Source organism: Bombyx mori, chromosome 21 (genome assembly GCF_030269925.1).
Source record: "Bombyx mori chromosome 21, ASM3026992v2".
NCBI lineage: Eukaryota > Metazoa > Arthropoda > Insecta > Lepidoptera > Bombycidae > Bombyx > Bombyx mori.
Window position 1 is genome coordinate 3,233,798 of NC_085127.1, and position 22,641 is coordinate 3,256,438.

Here is a 22,641-nt window from a genome sequence, read left to right on the forward strand (position 1 = left end):
CAAAAATACACATTTATTTTATATATTTTCTTAGGTATTCACATTTCGGTTTCAGAGTCGTTCATAGTCGCGAAAATTCTGTATTCTAAATGTCAGAAATAATATAATTGTGTTTGTTATTATGATAATAACAAGAACAAAGACGAGATTCAACCGTATATAATTAGTTTTAATTGCTATTTTTCTCATTAAACAATCCAGTTTGAGGTTATTTGACCGTGAGGGTGAGGTATTCGGCCGGATTATTTCGCGCTACGACATATCTATCTCGAGATAAGTCGCAAAACTGATTACCGATTAGAACCCAACAAGCTTCTGCAGGATCGTCTAAGCGGACCACGGTAAATCTATATATTAATACGCGAAGCAAAAACTTTGTATCCCTTTTTACGAATTGCGCGGACGGAGGAGTATGAAATTTTCCACACTTCTAGAGAATATAGGGAAGCAATGTTAATTTTTTTTTAAATAATGTTTATAAGATACATAAAATCAATAAAGAAAACATTACACACACTACATACCATGTATTTGACACACACACAAAATATACTCTTTGTTTATTGTAAAACTTTTGTTATTGCTTAAAGTCTGTAGTTAAATTAAGGATAATATTACGAGTATTTGTGTAGTCTTGGCGAAATCCTAATAATGTTGAAAGTTATAATTTCAATTAATTATAGTCGAATTTCGACTACTGCGGGACCACTAGTCAATATAAAAGTACCTTCTTACGCATTTCTGGTCCTCTCGGACGTGAACACAGTACTACCGGCTCACGAGCTGTGATCAGCTACTCCACTATAGTTAGACCTTATGTTTTTTTTTGTTGTTGCTTAGCTGGGTGGACGAACTCACAGCCCACCTGGTGTTAAGTGGTTACTGGAGCCCATAAACATTCACAACGTAAATGCGCCACCCACCTTGAGATATAAGTTCTAAGGTCTCAAGTATAGTTACAGCGGCTACCCCACCTTTCAAACCGAAACGCATTACTGCTTCACGGCATTTATTTATTCATGTCCATTTACAACAGTAAATAAAAAGTCACGTATTTCTTTACCTTTTTGAGTCTCCTGAGTAAGCGCCTCTGACGTCTAAGCAGAGTCTTCCCGCAGTGTCTTAACGTTTCGATCCAACGGCACCGGACATGCATCAACGGCCATATTCCGGTCGACATTTTATTGTTCAACACATTACATACAACTCACTCGATACAGTCCAAACACTGAATAGAAACGCCGCCGCTCCGTTTAACACGCGTGCGTCTTACACGAAAGACTGACCACAAATGGCAAGACTATCGTTTTGTATATCAATTACTTATTATTATCTAAAATTCCAAGTTTTAAACTGTATCAACTATAAATATATATAATATAAACTAGCGGCCCGCTCCGGCTCCGCTCGGGTCTTTAACAAAAATTTCAACGATATTTGACGTTGTTTTATTTTTTAAGTAAAAGAACACTTATTGCGTCGTAACTATAATAGTGAGACATACGCTGTCGCGACACTTTTTGTAAATAATAATGTGCTCTACAAAGTCGTAGTACATTATTTTATTCTATCATCAATAGTTTTCGCAGGGCACGCGATGTAAAGAATATTTTAGGTAATTTCTTTACACCTTTGGTTACATTATTAGAGTTTTAGTAAGGATCCTAATTTTTTTCAAAAAAGATTATAGACTATGTCACTCGGAAATAGTGTAGCTTCCAAACAGTGAAATATTTTTTTAAATCGGTTCAATAGTTTCGGAGCCTATTCAATACAAACAAACAAACAATTCTTTCCTCTTTATAATATTAGTATAAGTATATTAAAAAAATAAAACTTGTTATTATAAATGGAAATATTCTTAGAGCGGTTCGTTTGTGACGCGTATAAATTATGATATTAGGAACTGAGAGATTACAATTCCGCGAGTTTACCACGGCGCCGATGACGAATATGCAAACATTATCGTTCTTGAAGATCTATTTATTAGTACATTCAAAGATTAATGTAAATAAATTAGCTTGCAGGAAGGTCTCGAGAATGACGTTTAAAAATATTGTCACAAAAAAGAAAAAATGAATATTCAATTGTAAAGTTACAAAATAAGACCGAAAACATTTGACGATGAGTCGTGTGTGATTATGTAAAATGGATTAATGATATAGGTGTTAATAAATGATAATATTCAAATATAGAATTTTTGTGTACGGTACGCCGCACTAAAAAACGTTTTTTCTTATATTTTTTTAGTTATAGGATCAATTCAGAAAAGTTTATTTTTTAATTTATTTATTTATTTAGTTATTGCTTAGATGGATGGACGAGCTCACAGCCCACCTGTTGTTAAGTGGTTACTGGTGCCCATGGACATCTACAACTGCGCCACCCACCTTGAGATATAAGTTCTAAGATCTCTCAGTATAGTTACAGTTAAAGTATGTTAATGTCTGGTTCAATTACTTGAATTATGATTCCTGAAATGCCACGCAGCAGAATTGCCTTTCAGATTCAAGGGTCGTACTGTAGGGAGCCGTCATACTGTTAAGCTTGAGACCGGTGTTCATTTATTAATCATTTATTATTGGGCGTGATGTGAGTCCGCATGGGTAGGTACCACCACCTTGCCTATTTCTGCCGTGAAGCAGTAATGCGTTTCGGTCTGAAGGGTCGGGCAGCCTACGTTGATGTCAATGGGGTCCGGTAACCACTAAACACCAGATTGGCCGTGAGCTCATCCACCAACCTAAGCAAAATATAAAAACCAACTTCTTTTTCTGTGTCTATTATTTGCTTTTTTGACATATACGGATGGATGACTCCAGCGTCCACTGGGGTTAAGTGGTTACCAGACCCCATATACATTATAACTTGATTGCTGCTTCCTACCTTGAAACATGAGTTCAAGTCTCGTTTGTATTATATTTCTGCCTATTATCTACTGTCTCACCCATTAATTAACTGAAATACCAATTGTAAATCTCAGTGGGCTGATTTAAGGTCACAAAGATCGCTACTGTCCATTATCTGCTGAATCCCTTAGTCATCTTTAGAGACTGGGGGAAATGCGGTAGTAATGTTATTCTAGATCGAAACCACAAAGCAATTAAGTATTTAATTAAAACTGTTCGATTAATTGAAAAGGAAAAGTCACGAAATTTTTCCGTTGTGTTTTGTTCTGTTTTCCTCAATATATCCTTGTAAAAAAATTGACATTTTGATGCCATTTACTTTATTTTTCTGCTGAATCATTTTTAACAATCACCATCTGAAATACCTTCACCCCGTTCCTCAAACGCATTATTATCCATAATATGTTATCCATAGGAGTTTTAAGGACATAAATTAAACTACATACTTATACGACAGTTGAACGTGACCACGAACAGTGTTAAGTATTCGAAGCTTAGGTATAATAATTATAGTTTAAGAATTGAATTATTTACTGATGGCAGGACCTCATGTGAGTCCGCACGGGTAGGTACCACCACCGCGCCTATGTCTGCCTTGAAACAGTAATGCGTTTCGGCTTGAAGGGTGGGGGCAGCCGTTGTAACTATACTGAGACCTTACAACTTATATCCCAAAGGTGGGTGGCGCATTTATGTTGTAAATGTATATGGGCTCCAGTAACCACTTAACACCAGGTGGGCTGTGAGCTCGTCCAATCATCTAAGCAAAAAAAAAAAAGAATACAAATGAAGCGTGCGCTTGAGGTGGTCCGAATTAAAACTACTTTTTTTTTTTTAAACGTGAGACAAAAGGCGCTGGAGCCATACGGCTTTAATGTTGATTTGCATAAACAATAACGATCTTAAACATTGCGAGATTAAACCGTAAGAGTAGTTCCAATAATGTCTACAACTAGTAAAAAAAAATCGGTTGTCTGTAAAGTCGGTTTACTGACGATAGTTGAACGTGACAACGTCATAAGAAAATACTGATGGAATGGTTTCATTTTTCAATTATCGCAATTATCGTTGCTATAAACAATTGACACCACATTCACTTTTCCCTGAACTTCATACTTAACGAAAACATGTAAAACATGTAAATGTATTATTGTATAGCAGCTGTCCACGCGGATGCATCGCTCACTCAAGTACGAGAGAGACAGATGTCGAACGCTGCCGAACGCGGAGGCCGATTGTGCCTCTTTGTCGCTCGTGGCGCGCTCTCGCTTGCACTTCAAGCCTCAAATGGAACGCCTCAATGAGTAATGTTTTTTCGTGCGTGCAGCCGGCTCCATCGAGTTATAAGACGTTGTTACGTCAGAATTGCGAGATTAAACCGTAAGAGTAGTTTCAATTATGTCTACAACTCGTAAAAAACCGAAGAAAACACTAAGAGCCATCGAGCAATTCTTAGGGTTAAACATCAACTTTAAGCATAATAAGCACTTACAAGTCCTAATGGATTTTCGATGCCAATAAAAATAAGGGAAAATCTTGAATATCCATATCATACAATGTACTAATAAATGGATTAGTTATAATCGTTTAAAACGTTTCCGATTACATCAATATCCATCTGTATTGACGTTTAGGAATATTTTAACTAACGACAAATCAATTGGTTTTTGATCAATATTTACATTAATTTGTCAATGTAAATATGAAAATAATCGATAAAATAATTTACGAGATAATTATTTATGTAGGTACATACCTCGAAACGTCAAGAGTGTTGTGAGTTTGTGTACCTAAATCATATTGGCATGTTGTGTGTTGGTATAATCATTTGTGCCCATAAGATTATTTAAGTACTACCTTATATTTCTGCCGTTGCGTTTCGGTTTGAAGGGTGGGGCAGCTGTTGTTACTATACTCGAGACCTTAGAACTTATATGTCAAGGTGGGTGGCGCATTTACGTTGTAGATGTCTATAGGTTCCAGTAACCACTTAACACCACGAGGGCTGTGAGTTCGTCCACACATCTAAGCAATAAAAAAAAATGTAAAACCAAAACACCGCAGAACTAACTATAAGCAGAGAAAATAATTTCATTCGATAGTTAAGGTTTACTTGTGCGAGTTTTTATCATAAAAATTATCAATACGTATTAAGAAACAAATATAAATAGAACAAGGAAACAAACATTACAGTTGCAGTTTGAAAGTAGCTTTAGCGAAACTGTCCGAAGTAAAATACAAGCTTAAGATCGTATACAGCTTAACCGGTTATTGGACATTTAACGCGAAAGTTCTAGGTACATATTATACACGAGCGCGTTTTTGCGATTTCATACGCATTTTACAATTCATCTTTTTAATCTGTCAAACGATTACAATTAAAGAAACAACGCCATCGGTAGGTACCACCGCCCTAGGCTGCCTATTTCTGCCGATAAGCAGTAATGCGTTTCGGTTTGAAGGTTGGGGCAGCCGTCGTAACTATACTGAGACCTTAGACCTTGTATCTCAAGGTGGGTTGCGGCATTTACGTTATAGATGTCTATGGGCTCCAGTAAGCTCGTCCACCCATCTGAGCAATAAAAAAAAAGTGTAAATCTCTTCTCAAACATTATCAATAAATCATTCAAACATCCAATGCAAGAGCATGCATCTATAGTAAATATTTGAGGGAGCCGTGGCTTCCATGGCAGTGAATATTTTACATATCTCTATTAATCTTAAGCATACTCTGAGATTTTATCAGAGAGTTTAAAGAAAAACATATTAGTTACGCCAATCTTATATTTCAAAGCGAACAGTTGTATTCGTTTTAAGATCATCAATACAATAAAGGATATATGCCTATGGGAACTGCAAGGCTATACAGTTCCAAAGAATCTTAAGCACGGAGAAGTTAACAATATGTAATTTGCATAATATTGATATATGAAATGTGCATAGTGATGTGAATCACGTATCCATGTTTTAGAATCTAATGGTAAATAATGCGCGTCTCTCATTCAAGATACCGTTTGCGTAGGCAAGTACCGTTGTGTTTACAAGAAATCATAAATTACCAGTGTGCAGCTTAGTGCGAGCTATTTAACGTTCTCGATAACGTAAAAGTTAACGCAAATTTGTATGCAGCGTAGCGTTATATCTTGAACCATAAAAAACCAATTGCTAATTACTTTCAGACAAATATCCTTAAAAAATATATAATGTAACTAAGTACGTCACGTCTAAGATATCTATCTCATTACGCAGATCTGAGTGCTTAGTGCGAGCTATTTAACGTTCTCGATAACGTAAAAGTTAACGCAAATTTGTATGCAGTTGGAACAGCGCCCCTAGCGGCAAACGTAGGCAAACGTTCCAGCTCCATACAAATATGAGCTAACTTTTACGCTATCGAGAACGTTAAAAAACTCGCACTAAGGCACACTGTTCACGAGTGATTCTTGTTTCGTTTTTTAGATAATATGACAGACAAGGATTACGTATAGGTCGGACAGTATTAAGGAAAAAAATATATATCTAGAGTACGCGCACGGAAAGTTTTCAATGGTTGTGACATTTGTACAATAAAACCTCAATGGCGTTCGTAATTGAGGTCGTATATCAGTAAAACAAATATCCGTTGTCGACTAAGAGATATTTGCGTAGAACTATTTATTTACGTGCAGTTTATACATAATATTAACTTAAACTGCGGAAATACCGTGGAAACTTTCGCTTGTGTTGCCATTAAATGACATCGCCATGGCGTACCTGCTTTTTAAAGCCAAAAACAAAAATCGACGTAAAACAGTAGAAACAAACACATTTCGTTGCATCGTAAATATTTATACACTGAATCACACTGTTGATATTATGCGCGTACTTTCATATTTTAAAAATTGAGGGCGACGACCTGCACACCCGCTTTTGAATTCCAGAAGGTTCTATATGATCACGCTTCCATTTTGAGGAAGGTTTTCATCTTCTCTAAAGTTTGTATTGCTGCTATCGGTATGGTATTTTTTTAATGCGTTGACGGCCAAAAGAGCACCCGCGAAATTTGTAAACTAGATCACCCGCGAAATCTGTTAACTGTCACACAAACTGTCACGCATTGTGAATTTGACAAAACAAAATCACTAGAATAAAACTGTGAAATTGCCTTTGTTTTTTTTTTTAATGCAAGTGTACGATCTCACGGTCCAACTAGTATTAAGTGAATATTTGAAGCTATGAAATCAAGTCTCAAGAGTGATAAGAACTATCTTAAGGTAGGTATCCTAAGGTATGGTATCCTTCTAGGTAGAAACAGTCAGCTAGCCGGTATCTCATCTCGCTAACTACTGATCAATGTTTTTCTCGATTTAATTGATCCAAATTATAATTTAGAAACTTAAATTGTGTGTTTAAGTTTATTATTTTATAAGCTATTGCTATGCGTTAAGTATTTTCGGTATTTCAGATGGTAAATCTTAGAAATTTAACAAGAAAACTTAACGTATTGCTCTGATAGATTTCCGTATATTCGATTTAGGCCGCACTGTTTCCTATGAACAAGAAATCGTAATAATTCGTCACGGAGCAAAAAAGTTGGACGAGTTTTTCAATTGGCAGCGCTTGTTCAATCATCAACAATATACACAACAAACTTGAACCTTATCACAAATATAATAAACATAGCATACAAACTAGATCTCTAAACGGCAAAACGAAAAACCCGTTCAATACTTTCTAATTCCGTTGTCAATACAAACAATTGACAAAGCCTTTTGCGCATTGCAATACGATGTATTCTTGAACAGACAAAACTAACTGTTATTATGATAATTAAAGCGTTCACTGGTCACATAACGTGTTTATTGTTACAACGAGAGCGGTCAAAACAATGCCTGCTTCGAAATGTTTGTGGGCATCACTCTACTTAAGCCGTACATCAATCTGACATCGCAATTTAATTACGCCGCCGATATCCAGAGGTCAACTCAATTCAAATTCAATTCAATTTAACGGCCGTCTGGTGTAGTGGTAAGTGACATGGTCACTACACAAGGGGGTCGCGGGTTCGAATCCCGCCAAGGGAAGATATTTGTATGATAAATATAAATGTCTTTTCCAGGGTTATGGATGTATATTAAATATATGTATGTGTATTATAAAAATCTTACATTTATATCCGTTATCTGGTACCTGTAACACAAGTTCTTTACGAACTTATCACGGGACCAGTTAACGTGGCTTGATTGTTAGTATATATTTATTTATTTATAATTCAAATTCAAAATCATTTATTTCAACTTAGATGTCAGTATGACACACTTGTTGAATGTCAAAATATAAATAACAATGTAACTCTACCACCGGTTCCAATAAAAGCCACAGTCCTGAGAAGAACCGGCGAAACAAACTCAGCGGGCTTTTTTTTTGGTTTTTTCTCAAATATTTCCCTTTTTTTAAATAAATAAAAATATTTACAATAAAGGAAAAAACAAGTCAAAAAATACAATTAAAAATAATAATAATAATAATGAAAAATGAAAAGGCCAGGAGCGAACGCCAATGTCATAATTGCATTGCTTTTGCATTGCTTCACGGCAAATTAAGCAGTACATCGGAATGAGCAATGAAACGCCAATTCCCTGCAACCACGACCATATACTTTCTAATACCTAAATGACCTCATAAATCTATATATTAATATGGGAAGCAAAACCTTTATACCCCTTTTTACGGCAATTGCGCAGACGGAGGAGTATGACATTTCCCAAACTTAGAGAAAATGTTGCATAAAAAATACATTAATCCATTTAAAAAAAACATCACACACACTACGATGTATTTGACACAACAAATACATAATAATTATATACTCTTGATTTATTGTCAAACTTTTGTTATTGTTTAAAGTCTATGGTCAAATTGATATTAACATTGTTTGTCTTTACTTATTATTTGTCTATAGTATTATACTCATAGTAGCGTTGGCCAAATCTGTGATTACAGAAGTATAATAATAGTCTTGGACTAAACCATAATAATGTTCAAACTTATAATTTCAATTAATTATAGTCGGATTTCGACTACTGCGGGAGTAAATAAATTTATATACGATACTAATATATAAATGTACAGTGGTTTTTACAGATTTTCCGTTATAACTACTGAACCATGCATCCGATTGACTTGCAACTTGGTATCCATGTAGAAAATACATGTACTTAATGGATAGGCTAATATTTTTAAGAGTGTTGGACTCCCTACACCAGTTACGGGAGCGTTTATGATAAGAATCTTTGTGGGGGTGAGAAATAATAATGTTAATTTCAAATGCCCAGCGAAGCGGACGGGTGCAGCTAGTACGATGATATTATTATTCGCTGCCAGCTCGCAACTTATCTCTTTTGATAGATAAGTGTTTGAAGTCGTCTGTCATTGTAAGTATTACGTAATACAAAAGCCGTTTTCTGTGTACCTTACCCGAATTTATGATTAAAATATTTGTTACATAAATTCGAATAGTATTTCCTGATTAGAAAATCATCCTCATTCAGGATCGAAATATTGATTCTCTGTTAGGATTTACCTGAACGATAAAGGTTTGATTTTACGGTTTGATACATGCCTGCCTGCTATTAAAATTGTTCTTATGAGTTTTTTTTTATTGCTTGGGTGGACAAGCTCACAGCCCACATGGTGTTAAGTGATTACTGGAGCCCATAAACATCACGCAATTGCGCCACCCACCTTCACATATAAGTTCTAAGGTCTCAAGTATATTTACAACGGCTGTCCCACCCTTCAAACCGAAACGCATTACTGCTTCACGGCAGAAATAGACAGGGTGGTGGTACCCACCCGCGCGGACTCACAAGAGGTCCTACCACCAGTAAAGAGAGTAAAAATAATTACTTTTATTTAAAACTTAGAAAGAAATAAACATAAATTCGCTGTATTTATTATTCACGATAATCTCGAATTAAACTAGAAACAAAAACTTTAGCGCATTTAATTAATCGCATTGCGTGTTACATGTCCTATGTTTTACAAAGGCAAATATGTATGTAGATATATCATCGTTTATTCGTTAATTGCAAACAAACTTCAACAACTACATACACGCATACGATAATGTGCAAAATGTCTTTGTTTTTTGTTTTAAAAATGTGTATAATTTACGATAATAAAAAAAGCTGAATTACTTATAAGAAACAAATTCGCTAGAATTTTCTGATGACTAGACGACTTGTATCTTCAACGATTTACAAATAGGCCATTATTTTATTATCACGACGTGCCTGTTTTTAATTAATCAATCAAAAGCGATTTCTTTCAAATATCGAATTAGAAATTTAAAAAAAAAAAAAAAAAAAAACGAACGTAAAACGTTTTCTATCGCAGAGCGTTATGCGTGTCACGGACGTTACGCTAAAACTGCTACAAAAATATAACACATCACGCGACACATCCAACAATAAATATCAAAACACATACGTAAACGAACGCGCAATTGGACGCACTCAACGTAAAATTCCTAATTTCACAATCACATTAAGGTCACAAGTAATACTTTTTGTATATTTTTTTTTTCATAAATCAAGGCCCGCGATAACGACCAGCCTCGTCCGTGCGCGATGCAAGACTGCTGACTGCACTTAGGAGTGGGACAAATCTTTCACCGAACGCTTTACACAAGAACAAAAATTACATAACGATCCGCCTTTCCAATGTTGCAATCGCGATGATCGATGCAGAGTTGTTTACAATCGAATGAACTAAAAAAAAATATCGATTACATTTTTACGAACCGGTATAAGTGGGTGACCGGTTCAAGTTTACATACTTAGACAAACTTAAAAGTATATATTTATATATTTTTTTTTATCGATTCTATGTCAACATTGCATAAGTGTCTACCTTTAGACTCGTTTGGATTTAACATACTGACGCGAGTCAAATTCGGATAAAATAAAGTTCAAATTATGTCGACGATTTCCTCATATTTTGTATTTGACATTTTATTATTTTTTGCGTATCATTTGTTTAAATGAAAAAAACATCGTAATTAACAATTGTTTTAACAGTGGGATTTAATCATCGGCATACTCGCGTCTCTGGATTCGAAGACACCTACATAGCTTCTTATCAGTTAGGTCATGACGACTTTAACCTTGACTTGAGGTAAGCCCGCTTGATTTGTATTAAATTTTTCAAAAACAAAATTTGTTTAATTAAACTTAATTACACAATGAATTTTTTTTTTTCAATTATTGTTTTTTTTTATTTAAAATTTAAGCAATTAATAAAATTGCTAAAAGATTCCTGCATATTATATTGAACTATTTAAGCTTGTCAACATTCATTTTCAAGTGGATATGAAGAATCTTGCGACCCTGAACGCTCAAAGCGGGCTATCGAAGTTCCAACCTTCGACTGAGAGGAATACTTGAGCCCATTATAAGCCGTAGGTACTTTAGCGGATTTAAGCTTATAAAAGCATTTCAGTGGAAAAGTTTGCTTTTATACCATCGATTTCAGAATCCACCTATAATACTACGCTTAATCTTTTTTGCTTTTTTTATATTTTCTTGTGACATCGAATTTATAGCGTGACCAGATTTTCACCAACGTAAACTGTACATTTACTTTATTATACGACTGTAAAACATAACGTAACACAAGATGTGTTTAAAAAAAAAGCACGTTCACTATATTACTTAACAGCAGTCCGGCATTTAACACACGTGTGTGGACACTCCGCCTCATTTTTCGATGATGTTACATCATTCACGTTATATTAAATTCACAAAAACGAAAAGTCACGTACAATGTTGACCATACAAAAAGGACAATACTCGTAATGCTCTTTGTTACATAAAATCAAAACAACTCGTGTGATTTACGAATGCGCTCTATGGGATTTATTTTTTCTTTTTAACTCAATTACGATTATCATAAGACGACCTTCTCATGACCGTGTGTCGTGTAAAAGACAGTAAATATTGAATATGATCGCCGAATTAACTTCAAATTGTTGTCGTTTTGGATTTAAAATTTTTCATTGCTGTGAATTTTATATTTGAATTTTAATTTAACACATTGAAGGCCATATGAAAACTCGAGCATTTTCATTTAGGCCACGGTGCTCACCGGTGAACCTCATCTTACTGAACCGTTCGGACCATGAGGGTCACCCGTGAGCCGCTTGAGGGTTGCAACGAAAACGTTTCCTACAAGCCACAGATTGTAGCTATCAAACAAAACGCGTATGGAAATGAGCCGAACCGAACATGGTTTCCAAATCCAATAGAAACTGTGCTTTTATCAAGGCTTTTAAAGGCCTTTTAAAATATCTTAAAAACTAAACGGTAAAAGTCGCAAATTTTTATCTACCGTGCAAATTATGGCATTTTATGAATTTTATAAAGAAATTCTCAAGTTGATAAAAAATAATGATTCAACTCATGATGATTCAACTCAATGATTTTAAGGTATTTAAGTAGTATTATTACATTTTCTATTGAGATAGTAGGTACTTTTAGTGAATTCTTAATTAAGAATGAGTATAATTTCGTTACAACATTGGAACGAAGACTTTTTTTGAGTGGAAATTTAATTTTACGAGTCCACTGCTGTAACGTGGCTCTGGATTTTTTTTTTATTGCCATTGTAGGCAGACAAGCATACGGCGAAACTAGACGAGCATACGGCGAAACTGATGGTGAGTGGTTACCGTCGCCCATGGACTTCAGCAATGCCAGGGGCAGAGCCAAGCCGCTGCCTACCGCTTAATACTCTCTACAAGTCTCTTTTACAGAAGGACATGTCATAGCGCTCGGGAAACACCGTGGAGGGGAGCTCATTCCATAGCCGGATGATACGTGGCAGAAAAAGACCTCTGGAAACGCACTGTCGATGATCGCAGCGGTTCCAAATGATATGGATGAACTCTGCTCCGATAGCGGGAGGTGCGATGATAGAAAGGAGATGAGGGGATATCACAACTGTGACTTTTAAATCGCAAATAAGTCCCTGAATATATTTTAAGGCAACGTTTCTTAAAACAAGTGCTCCGTCCTCTTGCGTTTTCTGGCACGCACGCTTCATTGCAGCATTAGCAATATAAACAACTTTAGCCTTAATAATCAAATCCGATCGTGTTTGTAATTCGGTTCAATTTATTTTACAATAGTTAATGAAAGCGGAGCTCGAAACCTTGAGAGTTCACGAGGCTGTTAGCATCTATATTCCCACAATGTTAAGCCTTTTGAAGGTCGAACAAATGTCCCTGATTCGAGACTTAATTTAATTTGTCGCTAAGAATCGAAAGACGGGTAAGGTTTCTTTTTGTTTATTGCTTAGATGGGTGGACGAGTTCACAGCCCAGCTGGTGTTAAGTGGTTACTGGAGCCCATAGACATGTACAACGTAAATGCACCACCCATCTTGCGTTACAAGTTTTAAGGTCTCAGTATAGTTACAACGGCTGCCCCACCCTTCAAACCGAAACGCATTACTGCTTTACAGCGGAAATAGGCGGGGTGGTGGTACGGTGGTGGTACGGTGGTACCCGTACGGACTCACAAGAGCTCCTACCACCAGTAATTACGCAAATTATAATTTTGCGGGTTTGATTTTTATTACACCATGTTGTCCTTCACCGTGGAAGTCAATCGTGAACATTTGTTAAAAGTACGTATTTCATTAGAAAAATTGGTACCCGCCTGAGATTCGAACTTCGGTGCATTGCTCAATACGAATGCACCGGACGTCTTATCCTTTTAGGCCACGACGACGTGTAGTCTATTTTCAATAGTATTTGGATGGTATTTAATTTTGTAATATACCATTCTTGAACTAAGCTGACAGAAGAAGACATATATACAAAGAGAAGAACACCGCTCAGTGAAAAGGCGACCCGCGACCAGTGTGAAAAATAACAAATAATTTTGAATAGCTCATGAAGTCTCATTGTACTTGGGATTAGGAAACAAACATCGAGCTCTATCGTCAAAGACGATATCCTAACTAGGGTTGCCACCCTTACTTTATAATAAAGTATTGTACCTGCGTTATTTCAGGTTATTGTAGGTACTCTACATTTTATGTGAACAATAAAGTAAACGGAAATACTTTATTTGGCATGTTTAGGTTTCTTTGGGATTTTGAACAGTTCAGTGATATGTATTTTTTCGTTAAGCGAAATACATCGATTGCTCAATCGATGTCGCCGCTCGCCAACGCCACATCTAAACACTCGTTTTTTTAACAAACATTTCTGAACGGAACTTAGCCTCAAATGTCGACAATGTTAGTTTCATAAGTGTCACAATTTCTTGTTTAATTTGTTTTTTTTTATTGCCCTTGTAGGCAGACGAGCACACGGCCCACCTGATGGTGAGTGGTTACCGTCGTCCATGGACTTCAGCAATGCCAAGGGCAGAGCCAAGCCGCTGCCTACCGCTTAATGCTCTCCACAAGCCTCGTTTGAAGAAGGACATGACATAGCGCTCGGGAAACACCGTGTTTAATTGTAATAAATAAAATACGTATTTAAACATAATAATAATAAATTATAGTTTATTTTAATACTACGTACTAAAGTACCAATGTAATTTATCTGCAAAAAAAAAGGTGGCAACCCTAATCCCAACACCAATTCAAATTAATAGAGACTGTCATATTTTGAAAATTTTTTACTTTAGAAAATAGCACCTAATTTAAACGCAGAATCACTGCGCATTTCTATTATTCTAAATTACGTAATAAAGTAACCTATAAAATAGGGAACAATGCAAATTCGAATGACGTTTCGAATTATTCTTGCACAGCATATTTCGTATGAGTCACGCCCACGCCGTATAATGAATTCATAGAGGATCTGAAACTGTCTTTTATTCATTCTAACAAATTAAAAATTCGTTAAACACCGAACCTTATTGCAGTTTATTTAAGGGTTACATTAAGAACACTATAATTTAAAATAAAATTAAACAAATATTTTATTGACATCATAGTCTCATAGTGTGTTCGTATTACAAATAACTTAAGACCTATTATAGTAACCTGAGTAGTATTTATGTAAATCTAAGTTTTTTTTTTTATTGCCCTCGTAGACAGACGAGCATACGACTCACCTGAGGGTGTGTGGTTACCGTCGCCCATGGACTTCAGCAATGCCAGGGGCAGATCCAAGTCGCTGCCTACCGCAAAGTATATCAAGTCCGTCCCTGGCAGCCTCATCGAGCAGCATGTACAATATGCAACTGGATGAACCTACCCAGGGTCGGTCCATCCAGCCTTTCTGCTAAAACCCACAAGACGTCGTTGGTGCTTCCTCCTACTTTACCCATAACGGATGCCACCATTTTGCGCAGTATCGTAAAGCCGTAACGATAAAAAAGAAGTGAATCAAAAAACAATTGGACACATTCAAAGTACTGGAGGTAACACATCTTGTGAGCCCGTACGGGTAGATAATACTCTGTCTATTTCTGCCGTGAAGCAGTTTCGCTTTGAAGCGCGGGGCAGCCGTTAGACTGTTAAAAGTGAGACCTTAGAACTCATGTCTCAAGGTGGGTGCCGGCATTCACGTTGTAGATGTGTATGGGCTCCGGTAACCACTTAACACCGGGTTTGCCGTGAGCATTAGTCGTCCATTAATTTAAGCAATAAATAAATAAATAAACATACAGTTAGTAACTATACACACAGTATCTTTAGCAAGTTTTGTTTGTAAAACGAGTTCGAAATCCAGTGTTGCAATTCTACACGACTACTACGAGGACTTTCAAGAAACGCAGTTGATAGTCAACTAACTGGTCTCAATCATGTTTTTTTTTTACATTTCACACTTCGCTTCACTTATCTGTACTTAAATAGGCAAAGGAAAAACAGTTCAGAACGAACGCTGGCTAGTAATTAATAACTCGTATACCTTAGTTGTTTATTTCAAGCAAATAGCAACCGCAATTTTTATTATAGAAAAGATGGGCAGAGGTGGCCGAGAACGAATTTTAAACGGATTTGGAGATACGAAATTTCGATTGCATCACTACAATAGCACATAAATATTTGGACAAGTACAATTGAAACGGTGGTAGGACCTTTTGTGAGTCCGCACGGGTAGGTACCACCGCCCTGCCTATTTCTGCCGTGAAGTAGTAATGCGTTTCGGTTTGAAGGGTGGACAGCCGTTGTAACTATACTGAGACTTTAGAACTCATATCTCAATGTGGGTGGCGGCATTTACATTGTAGATGTCTATGGGCTCCGGTGGGCTGTGAGCTCGCCTCATTTATGCAAAAAAATAATAAAAAAAAGTGTTAAATGTATACTTTATGCGAGACTGTAAAACATCGAAATCAGTAAATCCCAAAAAAAATTTGAGAGTATCTGGCTCAACTTTACATAATCATTAACTCAGACGATTCCAGGAATCGACACGGATCTGTCTCTACGTATCAAATAACGAAATTAAAAGACAGCTATTGACCGACAGATATGAAAATGGCCGTGAAAATGTTTAAAGGTCAACAGCGTCAATGCACCGAAATTTCGCAGAAATTGAAATCCTGCATATCTTAACCCATACCCATAAAAGACCAGAACTGAAGAACTAATCACTAAATCGTGGCGGAACAATATTACCCTACCGCAAAACCACTATTTACGGTATAAATTTTTTTATTTCGTTTTTATGTTACCTTTATACAAAATATACAAGTATTTTATTGAGGATATGTTTCTTTTACGTAAATGAGACCTATTTTGAGGGTCAGCATTCACAGGGTCGCAATTCATTTGATTAGTATGATTTGTAATTTTTGCGTATTTAAAATAATTCACTTCTGGCACGTGGATGCCGATAAAACCTAGTGTTTTATTATTAAATTCGTTCTGAACATACTGTTAAAAATGACAAGTACACATTGAGACACAAAAGGCAAATTTTATGAAAGCTGTTGTTAGTCTTTATGTTGCAAATCTTGCCGTCTGGATTTCCCCCAAGTTTCTGACTAGTTGCGATATGCCAAAAGGTTAACTACTATTCTTGAATCACCAATATATCCTGGTAAACCACTGAAGGTCTTGGAAACGTTTTAGTCCAATTTTATTATTAGAAAAAGATGAAGTTCTTCTTGTAGCTTTCCAAATGGATAGTAGTCATGTAGTGTAATGTATATTAGATAGTAGTAGTAGATGTATATTAGAATTCTACTTGAATAAAAAACTATTTCAGTTTCTTTTTTGCTTATTTAACTTTTTTACTGGTGATAGGATCTCTTGTGAGTCCGCACGGGTAGTTACCACCACCCCACCTATTTCTGCTGTGAAGCAGTAATGCGTTTCGGTTTGAAGGGTGGGACAACCGTTGTAACTATACTGAGACCTTAGGGCTTATATCTCAAGGTGGGTGGGGGGCGCATTTACGTTGTAGATGTCTATGGTCCCCAGTAACCACTTAACATCAGGTGGGCTGTGAGCTCGTCCACCCATCTAAGCAATAAATAAAAAAAAACATTTACACGACGTCGATTTAAGTCGTCGTGGCCTAAAGGATAAGACGTCCGGTGCATTCGTATCGAGCGATGCACCGGTGTTCGAATCTCGCAGGCGGGTACCAATTTTTCTAATGAAATACGTACTCAACAAATGTTCACGATTGACTTCCACGGTGAAGGAATAACATCGTGCAATAAAAATCAAACCCGCAAAATTATAATTTGCGTAATTACTGGTGGTAGGACCTCTTGTGAGTCCGCACGGGTAGGTACCACCGCCCCGCCTATTTCTGCCGTGAAGCAGTAATGCGTTTCGGTTTGAAGGGTGGGGCAGCCGTTGTGACTAATACTGAGACCTTAGAACTATATCTCAAGGTGTGTGGCGCATTTACGTTGTAGATGTCTATGGGCTCCAGTAACCACTTAACACCAGGTGGGCTGTGAGCTCGTCCACACATCTAAGCAATAAAAAAAAAAAAAAAAAAAAAAAAACGTCATTAATTACGAAACAATCAAAAAAATCGTTTTTCAGTTCAATTTAGAACACATGCATGAATTGCTGCTAATATTTGTAATGGAGCCGGGGGCAAATATCTCGCGTGTCTAATCGAATTAATACATTAAACCGAGTCCCACTTTCACGTTGTTGAAGCAACTGAAGCTCACGAGCGATGGTCGCAATCGTTTTTGTGGCCCCGATAGCGACTGAGTCACCGTCCAAGAGTACGTCCATGAATACCCATCTATTTTGGAGAATCACAAAGTAAAATTCGTTTTAACAATTCGTCATTCTGAATACCACTCAGCTAAAATGTAGATATTCACCGGATCGACTCGGTAATTCCAGATATGAACGCTCAAATAGATGGCATGATTATTAAAACACCAGAAGTTAATATAATAATATGATGAAATTGTATATTATCACTTTTGACAAATTAAAAAAAATCGCGATTTTAATAGATAAACTTAGCTGTAAGAAGCAAATTTAAACATCGCTAGATCGTAGTAAGCTGTCTACAAGTTTTTATTTATTTGCTTTGATAGGTGAACGAGCTCACGACCCACCTGCTGTTAAGTTGTTATCGGAGCCCATAGACCTCTACAAGGTAAACGCCGCCACCCAACTTGAGACATAAGTTCTAAGGTCTCACCTTTAACTACGGCTGCCCCGCCCTTCAAACCGAAATGCATTACTGCTTCACGGCAGAAATAGGCAGGGCGGTGTACTTACCCGCGCGGACTCACAAGAGGTCCTACCACCAGTAATTACGCAAATATAATTTTGCGGGTTTGATTTTTATTACACGATGTTATTCCTTCATCGTGGAAGTCAATCATGAACATTTGTTGAGTACGTATTTCATTAGAAAAATTGGTGCCCGCCTGGGATTCGAACACAGGTGCATCGCTCAACACGAATGCACCGGACGTCTTACCTCTTAGGCCACGACGACTTCAAAAGTTTCACGCAGTCCACTCAAATCTTTTTAATCATTCAATCTTGTGGCTCAAATAGTATGAAATACTATTCAGAATCAGACAATACTAGTTAAAGTACATTGTATTGAGCTTGTCGTGGCCACTGATGTATGGATTTGGTGGAATAGTGCATCGATTGTTAGACTGTTTAATAATATACTATGTCGCGACAAAAGTAATTGCATACACAGTCTAGGTGGGGTAGAAGTGGCAAGTAGACTGCGCTCTGCCCTATTATTGAGTTGATCGTAATTAAATTAAAACCAGCATTGGGTCTTGTGATCATGATTAAAGCTATAAATACGTATTCCTTTCTCGTCCGGATTGAGGCCACAATGAGCGACCACGCACGTGATAATATTGCCGCCTCTATTGATCATTATATGCAATGCACGTTAACGATTTCCCTTTTTATGTAGGGCCGTCAGGTATATCTATTTATGTAACCAAAACGGGTGTTGAAACTTTACGTACATCTATTGGACTATTTAAAAAAAAAAACTAATGTACTAAACAACAATAAAGTTTCAATTCGAGCGAACACGAAGAAACATAATAAAAATATCAATCTTATGCTAGTTACATTTATTTATAATTCAAACCCGCAAAATTATAATTTGCGTGGTGGGACCTCTTGTGACTCTGCGCGGGTAGGTACCACCACTCTCCCTATTTCTGCCGTGAAGCAGCAATGCGTTTCGGTTTGAAGGGTGGGGCAGCCGTTGTAACTATACTGAGACCTTAGAACTTATATCTCAAGGTGGGTGGCGCATTTACGTTGTACATGTCTATGGGCTCCAGTAACCACTTAACACCAGGTGGGATGTGAGCTCGTCCACCCATCAGAGCAATAAAAAAAAAATATTTACACAAGATTTCTGTCTGATAATCTTTGTGATTTGGATAACAATAAACCTTTGATTTTTAATTTCATTCCAACGACCGTACAATAAACATTATTTACAGTTTAAACTAATGTAACATTTAAGCAATTATATGAAAAGTTTTTACCAATGAGACCATTATGTTACTGTACCCAGAAACAGCAATGGTGTAGTATTAGCAAGCATCACAAATCAAACAGATTCTTTATCAAATATTTACATGTACTAAGACATTCGCACGGTCATACCCGAAGCACGAACACAGCCATATTTATATTATCATTCTAGAAGTTCTTTACAAATAATTTTGCAATTAGTTGAAAAGTATTCTTGCTTTAATTAAATTATCAGGCGCTTCTTTATGTTTCGTTTTATGAATGCTCTGAGCGTTCTGTGACGTCACATGTACAACCTACCTATTTTTAAAAATAACGAACAAATTATACAGTAAAACCTATCTATTACCTAAATGTTACCAAAACAAGGTTTGACGAAATCACAACTAAAACAAAGGTTTTCACTTTCATGATTATTTAATGTTTCCTTATTCCGCTATGTAGTTTGTCACTCTCAAAGCAAACGTTACGCAAATATAGGAAGTTCGTTACAAGAGTAACAAGACCTAGACTTGGCGAAAGTTAATGACATAACTGAATTGAATAGCTAGTGAGGTATCGGCTATTATCGTAATCAACTATCGGTGCGTATACAGCCTTAACGGAGACTCATTTGGTGAATAATATGTTCAGTAATTCTAGGAGAGCACAACCAAGCTTCATGCTTGTTTTACTCACACCCGGTACTAGGCGTGACCGGCCCTTTAAATAAAACATTTTTTTTATTGCTTAGATGGGTGGATGAGCTCACAGCCCACCTGGTGTTAAGTTGTTACTGGAGCCCATGGACATCTACAACGTAAATGCGCCACCCACCTTGAGATATTAGTTCTAAGGTCTACTTCACGGCAGAAATAATCAGGGCGGTGGTACCTACCCGCGCGGACTCACAACAGGTCCTATCACCAGTATAATAACATATTGTGCGTCCACTTGTTCGCGCGTGCACTTATCCAACTTTTGGATTTTTCAACAAGGACCTTTCCAATTCTGATAATTCCAGAAACCAAATTGACATAATGTTATTTAAGGTCACTGCAATATAGAATTAAATTTATAATTTCTGTGTCACAAATCCTCGTAAATAGTTTTTTTTTATGAATGTGGGATACCTAGGCCCAGAGGCCTTTCCCGTTTCATCAGGGCAGGTGGGCGAGGAGAAGCTCAGCCAGGAGGTGTCAATAATACTACGCGTGAAGCGTTATTTAAATAAAATGTAAAGAGAAATAGTGAGATTTTTTTGCTATTTCTCAAAGTATTTGATTAAAGCATGAGCGGGAGTTTGAAGTTAGGCCTTCGGTACGTTACTTACTCGTACTTAATAAATAAATATACAAGTCTTTAACTGTTAACTGGATTGAATTCATTTAAACCGTTACGTATTCGACACTAATTTCGATAGCCAAATAAAGCTTTTGTCAATAAATTTATAAATTTGATTTAAAGTTGCAAATTTAATGTTATTCATAACAAAGACATAATTAAGACATCATATTCTGTTATTTATAACAAAATTTGATGTCTTAAAAATTTTTTAGGTACATACATACATATCTCTAGATTAAATATTAACTATCCATGTGACCGCTAACAATAAACTTATAAGAAACTGTGAGTGAGTAAAACATTTACTCGAGAAAATATGACCTAAACAGCGTAAGTATTATTCAAATTTCTGATCCATTTTGACGAATTACGAAACGAAATTTATTCGTAATATTTAATACGTAACGGTTGATTATTAAACCACAGACAAGATTACCGAAACTCTTTGGTGTTCTACCAGTTACGAGACGTTCCAAAATAAAGGTTAACGCGTTTTTTTTCTGAACAGCTTAATTATTTAAAATAAATTGTACAAAATAATATAAACAGGGATCTTAATGCTATAAAGACATTCTCGATCAGATCACCATTGGGTCGTAAATAGGAACTTCTGGGACAATACAGATATCAGCCTAAATGTGAAGAGAAAAAGAAGATCAACAAGAAAAAAATACTTTAAAAATGAATCCGTACTAATATTATAAAGGTAAAAGGTGTGTTTGTTTGTCCTTTTCTCGCGTGAAAACGAAGCAACGGATAGCAATGTTTTTGTTTAAAGTGACAGTATTAGGTCAGCAGTGTCATAGGCTCCCTTTTTTATTCCGAAAAAACCATCATTCCCACGGCAAAACTATACGGACACTTTTGCTTAAAACGCGGGTAGCAGCTAATAAAAAAATGAATGCTTATAGTATGTTATTAAATGACATAGGACTTAAATCATTTTAATCAAGTCCTAAGTAGATCATACATCCAAATAATTAACAAAAAGAGTTCATATAATTTTTGGTCAAGTTTCTACGTATTAATGTATTAATTAACCGACTGCAGGTATTTGTAAATAAGTGCTTGTGGTCGATACTCCGCATATTCTGACCAGTCACTATCTCTAATAAAGACCTTTGGATTAAATGTGACCAAAATCCCATCGCGCAAGACATTGCTCATCGGAAATGGCGTTAGATAGGATACACTCTACGGCGCAGCGGAGTCAACGCAGCATCAATCGCGTTTGAGTGGCAACCGCTTGGCAGGAGAAGACCTGGTCGCCCTGTACACACTTGGCGACGCACCGTGGAGAATGAGATGAGGACTGCCAACGTGACCTGGAGTGATGTTAAGGAGCAAGCGCAAGACAAGGTAAAGTGGAGACAACTTGTGAGGGCCCTATGTACCAGCGGGGTACCCTAGGACTACAACACACACACACAATGTTAAAAAAAAC

The 22,641-nt window shown here is 36.6% G+C and overlaps 1 protein-coding gene across 3 annotated transcripts in view; it reads right to left on the bottom strand.

Moving 5' to 3' along the window:
* Positions 1-22,641, bottom strand: part of LOC101743536 (protein fem-1 homolog CG6966) — a 117,155-nt gene that overhangs the window by 35,194 nt on the left and 59,320 nt on the right. Inside the window, exons 1-2 of one of the 3 annotated variants that reach the window (XM_038018602.2) lie at positions 10,380-11,407; positions 1,064-1,281 (exon numbers count right to left, since the gene is read on the bottom strand). The exons of 1 other annotated variant lie outside the window; for it this stretch is intronic. In XM_038018602.2, coding sequence (XP_037874530.1) covers positions 1,064-1,180 — 117 coding nt within the window. In that variant the 5' untranslated portion in view covers positions 1,181-1,281; positions 10,380-11,407. Of the gene's footprint in view, positions 1-1,063; positions 1,334-10,379; positions 11,408-22,641 lie in introns of those variants that run through there. One more of the 3 variants, XM_021347638.3, reaches the window with a different exon arrangement.